This window comes from Barbus barbus (assembly GCF_936440315.1).
Source record: "Barbus barbus genome assembly, chromosome: 50".
Taxonomy (NCBI): domain Eukaryota; kingdom Metazoa; phylum Chordata; class Actinopteri; order Cypriniformes; family Cyprinidae; genus Barbus; species Barbus barbus.
In genome coordinates, this window is record NC_136728.1 from 1,742,422 (window position 1) to 1,750,176 (window position 7,755).

Consider the following 7,755-nt stretch of genomic DNA (forward strand, 5'->3'; position numbering starts at 1 on the left):
CCCCGCCCACCGCCTGTCAATCACTCTTAAAGGCCACGTCTCAAAAGTTGTTTCTCATTCGGAGTTTACAGCAGAAACCCTTCATCTCTGAATGCCACCGCATTGCTGAACAGGAGGTAAGGCACGCTTTAATAGCATGCAGCGTCTGCTATAGACATACTGTATCACATTAATATGTGTATTTGTGGGGAGACTTGAAATGACCTGTTTATAGTGACTTTTTCTAGAAGTCCCTACTAAAGAGGATGGTTGTGAACAGAGCAGCCGAGTTTCCTCTATCTCAGGGGAGGTCTAATATAACACCGTTCTCAGGTGATTTGGACCTAACTAGAATAGTATTTGAGTACATTTGGTAGCTCAGAAGAGGAATTGTTGTTTTGTCTAATGTCTCAAAGCTAATGCCCTCTAATGCCTTTTGGGGAATGGGTGCGTTCAGCGTTTTTGGGCATCACCGTGCGCTGCGAGCGTTTCTGGAGACATATGATGGTGTCTAGTAGTAATGCTATCTGTCTAGTCAGCTCACTAGGTTTGGGATCACACACACAGTACATATTCTGTGTTGAGGCGAAAAGTCACCTTTCAACATTTTTATCAAATGTTTTAGGTACCAGATGAGTCAGCTTAAAGGAGCACACAAACGAAATCTGATCATATTACTCATTTATTACCACACATTTCCCACCTGGTGTCAGGTGTGCAGCGCTCTTAAAGAGGCAGTTCACCAAAAAAAATCCTGTCATTGCCAAGTCCTTCTGATGATGCTTCAAACTGATATGATATACTATTTTTGTTTTTGGTCTGAAACACAATAAATTGTTTTGTGTGTGTGTGTGTGTGCGTTTCGTGCAATATCTTCAACGTTTTTTATTTTATTTTATTATTATTTTGTAACTATACAAAGGCTTTATGTGAGAAACAACCCAAATTTTATATATGACGGATGAGAACGAAAACTGTTTCAGTCGATAATTTCTTGGTGTCTACCTCAAACAGAGCCAAAATGCCTTTTGAAAATGTAGAAAGTGACGTACAAGTCTCGTGGACCGCTTCTATAAATCCTGCTGAAGGTTGTGTTTCACGGAGGACATGAGGCATTGCAGGCTTGGAATTAGGTGAACTGTCCCTTTAAATACGTTTAAACGCAGCATGTTTTGAGAGGCTCAGGAGTATTAACATTGAGCACATTGTGTTGTTTTCAGAGGGAAGTTTTCCGTTGGTACAGTGTGCATTGCTTTTCCATTTGCATTTAATTTCATATCTGTGCGTGCGGTGCCTGTTCATAAGGCTGTTGATTTGATGTGAATAACGCGATCTGTGAAACACATCTCATCTTTAGCTCAACTGGGAAGAGTTTTCTGTGAGGAGTGTTTATGCACGCTTCTGTTTTCCTGTTTTATTACTGGATTTCTGTAAGGTTTTGCCCGTTTTAATGGGAGATTGACTGCCACCTGCTGGTTAGAGTTCGTAGGACAGCTCGTTTCTCAAAAGAAAGGATTATTGTAAATAAGTGTTGTCACATGAAGCTCTAAAGAGAGAGAAAACTTACCCCCGGGTTCACAGACAAGGCTTAAGCCTAGTCCCAGACTAAAATGTAAATCAGAGCTGTTTCAACTGAAAGCGACTTGCACTAATTGATCTTAAAATATATCAGGAAAGGGAAGGGCAAGTGGTGTGTGGCCAAGTGTGGTGACCCATTATTCAGAATTTGTGCTCTGCATTTAACCCATCCAAGTGTACACACAGTAGTGAACACACACCTGGAGCAGTGGGCAGCCATTTATGCTGCGGCGCCCGGGGAGCAGTTGGGGTTTCGGTGCCTTGCTCAAGGGTCTCACTTCAGTCGTGGTATTGAGGGTGGAGAGAGCGCTGGTTATTCACTCCCCCACCTACAATCCCTGCTGGACCTGAGACTCGAACCCACAACCTTCAGGTTACAAGTCCAACTCTCTATCCATTAGGCCACCATATCTATCTATAAGCATCATATCAGTGCCTTTCTTTTGTCTCGAGATGGACACACAAGTAGCACAGGTATATTTGCAGCAATAGCCATCAATACATTGTATGGGTCAAAATTATGGATTTTTCTTTTATGCCAAAAATCATTAGGATATTAAGTAAAGATCATGTTCCATGAAGATAAATTTCTTACCATAAATATATCAAAACTTCATTTTTGATTAGTAATATGCATGGCTAAGAACTTCATTTGAACAACTTTAAAGGAGATTTTCTCAATATTTAGATTTTTTTGCTCCCTCAGATTCCAGATTTTCAAATAGTTGTATCTCAGATAAATATTGTCCGATAATAACAAACCATACATCAATGGAAAGATTATTTATTCAGCTTTCAGATGATGAATAAATCTCAATTTAAAAAAATTGACCCTAATGGCTGGTTTTGTGGTCCGGGGCCACATATGTTTGTGTACTCTATATATTTATTATGTATAATACACACACACAGCATATATTTAGAAAATGTTTACATGTATAAATTTATATTATATATAAATATATTTAATATATAAAAAATTTTCTAAAAAAAATTATATCTAGGCATATATATATATATATATATATATATATACATACATGCATACATACATACATATATGCGCATACATATACACATGCATGTGTGTGTATTTATATATTAGTGCTGTCCAATGATTAATCGCGTCCAAAATAAGTTTTTGTTTACATAGTATATGTGTGTACTGTGTATATATTATGTATATATAAATACACACACATGCATGTATATATTTCAGAAAAATGTTTGTTTATATATTACATATTTATGTATAATATAAATTATATATAACACATACACTTGTAAATATTTTCAAAACCTATTGTATGTGTATGTCTTTTTATATATACATAATAAATATACAAAGTACACACATATACATGATAAACAAACTTTTACTTTGGATGCGATTAATCGTGATTAGTCGTTTGACGGCACTAATTAAAACTAATCCTTTAAAGCAGTGGTTCCCAACCTGGGGGGCGCGGGAGCTGATATACTTTGAGGTAGGGCTGGGTGATAAAACGATAACTATAATTATATAGTGCTAAAACAAGGCCGATAAATATTCAATGTAATGTTTATGCGGCAAAAGCAGAACAAAACGGCGCTACTCATTTGAACCGCGCCACACGGACCGTATCTGCTCGGTTCAAACAGCAGCGCAGCACAGATCGAGCAGAGAGCAGGGTTTACTCACCGATCACTCAACCACTAAACAGCGCTGTGAGATCCACTGAGAAGCGCTGGAATTCAGCGAAGAACACAAATGACTGGTATAAACTAGTCTAAATCCAGATAAAACAGCAGAAAAACACTGTGTGCAACGATACAGTCAGAAGGCTTTCCAATCTACAAATCGCCATGGATTTACTGTAGTAACACTAACTGCACCATGCTATTGTGACAGAAATGTGGGGTATTTATATCAAATTTATTATATTAATGTAGACGTGTATTAAATGTATTAAAGGAGTAATGGAATGTAATTACACTATATTTGTGATTAAGCTATAGGCTAGCGTTTGTGCATTTATTATAAATCTATTTAGACTGCTGTTTTTCATATAAATAGGCCACCTAGAAACCATATATTTGCATTTTTACCACAGTATTGTGTGTATGATATGTGTGGTTTTATCTATCATGATGTAAATGTATGCTACTATGGAAGAACAATGGTTGACTTTAGTGCATGCGTGATCCAGGCATTAAAGTGTGTCTGTGCTTGCTCTCGCAGGTGAATAAAGCAGGCAGTATGCTGCGGTGGAGAGTGTCGAAGCCTGCTGTTCTGAGTCTGGTGTTAATCCAGGCGGCTGCGGTGGTGCTTCTGTACGGCTGGTACATCCGTCCGCCATCTCTGAACACGGCTGCGTCCGAGGGCAAGGTGCATGTGCTGCTGCTGTCCTCCTGGAGGTCCGGCTCCTCCTTCCTGGGCCAGGTCTTCAACCAGCATCCGGACGTCTTTTACCTGATGGAGCCCGCCTGGCACGTCTGGACCTCTATCCAGCAGGCCGGCGCGCGCAGCTTAAGGATGGCGGTGCGCGATACGATCCGCAGCGTCTTTCAATGCGACATGTCGGTGATGGACGCGTATATGCCTCAGCCGCGCAACATCTCCAACCTCTTCATGTGGAGCCACAGCCGCGCGCTCTGCTCTCCGCCGGCCTGTTTCTTCATGGCGCGCGACCAGATTAGCAAAGAGCAAGACTGCAAGCTGCACTGCAACACGCAGGGTTTGAAGCTCGCCGAGGCGGCCTGTCGGACTTACAGCCATGTGGTGCTAAAAGAGGTGCGCTTCTTCGAGCTGGAGTCGCTGTATCCGCTGTTGCGCGACCCGAGTTTGAATCTGCGTATCATACATCTAGTTCGCGACCCTCGAGCGGTGCTTCGATCCCGCGAGCAGTCGGTGAAAGCCCTGATCAAAGACAACGCTATCGTCCTGGAGCAGGCTAATGTCCCAGAAAAGGAGAAGCCTTATCAGGTCTTGCAGGAGATTTGTCGCAGCCATGTGCGAATTTACGAAACCGCCACCTTAAAGCCGCCTGATTTCCTACGGGGGCGCTATAAAATGGTGCGTTACGAGGATCTCGTGCGCAACACGCTGGCCGAGATCGAAGCCATGTACGAGTTCGTGGGTTTGGAGATGACTGAAAGTCTCCAGGAGTGGATCTACCGCATCACGCACGGGAAGGGCAAGGGAACGAAGAAGGAGGCCTTCAAGATCACCTCGCGAAACGCCGAGGACGTCTCCCTGGCTTGGCGAACCACCCTACCATTTGAGAAGGTCCAGCGCATCCAGGAGGTCTGCAAAGGAGCCATGACTCTGCTGGGATACAAGACGGTGGACAGCGAGAAAGAACAGAAGATGCTGGATTTAGACGTGATGACCCCACGAGAGCGCTACCAGTTCAGCTGGCTGCCCTCCAAAAGCACGACCGCGAAAGTATCGAAAGCATAAAGAACTGTGGCGCTTGCTTCAAATCGAACTTGAGTGTCCCATTGAGCTGCAGAGATCGGGACACTAGAGCAACAAAGCGCTGTTCGCTTCCTTAACACAGCTTTTAACACTGGATGCTGTTTTTGAAGGAGTTATGGTCCAATAATGAACTTCAAATTGTATTTATTGACACAGAAACTGTTATGGTGTTTTTTGTTTACGAAAAGAGCGTTGCATTTCAAATTGACGTTGTAGATGTGGGTTGAGTCAGAACTACGATTGAATAGTTCGTCACAGTTGAGGTGGCAGAAAAACACTGGTGAAAAGTGGAGGGAAACAGGTAAATCCACACAATAAGAGAAAAAACTGCATTGTTGTGCCTTTGGATGTCAGAATCAGAATGCAAATAATTTTTATAGAATACAAATACGCCATTTGAAGCTAAACGCAGACAGACCGTTGATGAGAACTGCTATGATTACTCTATTTTTAAAGCATAAATTTGATTTAAACAGTAGGTCTACATAATATTCACTTATATGTAGTTCAGAGGGGGGCATACTGTATTAGCCCTACAGTTACAGCAGGAAATATTACGTAGACCGATTACATTTTACATAACATTTACCTTTTTTCACAATTCTCTCACAGATCATCACAATCCTGACCCTTTTTCTTGCAAATGCAAATTTGAGAAAAAGTCTGATCTGTTTCAACTGAAAGAAACTTGCACTGATTGATCTTAAAATATATCAATACCTTTGTTTTGTCTCAAGATGCACACCAATAATGTTTTTTTCTAAGGCAAGTTTATAAAAATGACTTAAATGTCCTAATTTGAATTATGACCTAACCCTGGCTTAAGACCTGTCTGTGTGTGAAGTACTTTGCTTAACTGAACAAACACAGAAAGACACACAGACACACAGTGGATAAATATGGGTGTAAGAGCCAAAAATAATGCAGACATTTAAGGCAAATAAAAGGATCTATTTGCCTAAAAAGTTCCCACAAAGCTCCTATAAGCAGGAGTTCAGAGCATCCGGCTCTAAATGCATACAAATAAAAACTAGTGCTGTCAAATGATTAACTGCATCCAAAATAAACGTTTCTTTACATAATATGTGTGTGTGTACTGTGTATATTTAAATACACACACATGCATGTATATATTTAAGAAAAATGTTACGCTTATATATTCAATATAATTATGATATAAATATATACATGTAAATATTTTCAAAATATATGCTGTATGTGTGTATCTCTATATATACACAGTACACACACATATATAATATATATATTAATTTATATATAATTATATAATAATTTGGCAGCACTAGTAAAAACATTTATTAAATATAATATAATCTGCAATAATTGTACAATCATTCAAAATAAATAGAATTATAGTATAAATGCGACTCAAGTTATGTAATTTCAGTCAAATTAAATAATTACCCAGATTCAAGTTGTGCTCTGTATTAGAAAAAAAATCCTGGGAGAATTACGTTTCCAAGATTTCCAAGCGAACCATACAAGCGATGGAGTATGCTGGGTTTTATATGAAGATATTAGGAGACCGTTAAACAGCCTACAGTTGGGTTAACTATATTACTTGGAGAAAAGATAGTTTATTCTGTTAATATTTATTACACATAAGGGCCAAAAGTGTTGTTGCTGCCAGTTTATAGATCAAGAGAGGCCTGTGCATTACATGAGGACAAAAGAAGGAAAACTTGACTCGATTATGGGTACATGTGGCACCGCCTTATTTTCTTAAAACACACACCTATTCATGAGACTATCTTACACTGTTTTACTTAGCATGTGAATGTATCTAGTTTTGAGGATATTTAGTCTATCTCGACCAAACTGCTTGAGCGAGAGAGAGTCCTTCTGAAAGCTCAGTGTTAGCTAAAGTAATTGGAAGAAAATCAGCTTCAGGTAGGTTCATGTTCTGATTATATACATTAGAATAATTAGTCATCCATGTGTTTACCTGCTCTTAAATATTTAAATACTTGAGTGATTTCAAAATGAAATGATTGGGAGGGAAGAGAGAGAAAGAAATGTAGTGGGCTCTTCAAATTTACTAAAAGTGATTTTTTTTTTTTTTTTTTTTTAAATACATGCTCAAAGCTTTGAAAAGTGAAAATGTATTGATTAGAGGGTGAATCTTTTGCTATAGATCTATTTTTCTGACGCCAAATTCATATTTCTCTAGGCCATCACTAACCAATGTGAAAGAAGTGTTGTACAGACGCTGCTTTTATGAGTTTGACTTGTTTGGTTTTGGTAAGCCTGCTTTGCTTGTCATTTACATAAAAGGGTTTTATTATTCTTTGTTCCTGTTCTAAAGAAGTTCTCTGTATACACTGACATTTGGAACCTAATGTGATCAAATGTAAACTATTTGAAAATGTATTTACTTTGTTTGTCATGATAATTGAGGTATTGGCGTGAGGTAATGTTTGATTGAAATGGAAGCTGGTATTTTATGGTGTTTTATTATGTTTGAATCACATTGATTTATATTCAGCACATGTCAAGCAGTGTCTTAAATCAGTTCAAGTGTAAATGGAGATAGCACACAGTCTCTGGTGTGACTCTAGAGAATATATTTTGTTAACCGTTGTTGTGATCAGGAGTGAAGTCTGATAATGCATCATCACAATCTGTTCTGTTTTTAAAGGATACTACACAGAGACCGTGAGATTTTAGAAGTGAAATAATGGTACACATTTAGCTATTATGCTTGGCTTCAGTACGTT

The 7,755-nt window shown here is 39.0% G+C and overlaps 1 protein-coding gene across 1 annotated transcript; it reads left to right on the top strand.

Moving 5' to 3' along the window:
• Positions 1-77: 77 nt before the first annotated feature.
• LOC306868292 (carbohydrate sulfotransferase 6-like) lies at positions 78-4,999 on the top strand (the record flags this gene model as incomplete). Its single annotated transcript, XM_079414404.1, has 2 exons — positions 78-116; positions 3,779-4,999. The coding sequence occupies exon 2, from the start codon at positions 3,797-3,799 to the stop codon at positions 4,997-4,999; it is 1,203 nt and encodes a 400-aa protein (XP_079270530.1). The 5' UTR covers positions 78-116; positions 3,779-3,796.
• Between the last annotated feature and the right edge of the window lie 2,756 nt (positions 5,000-7,755).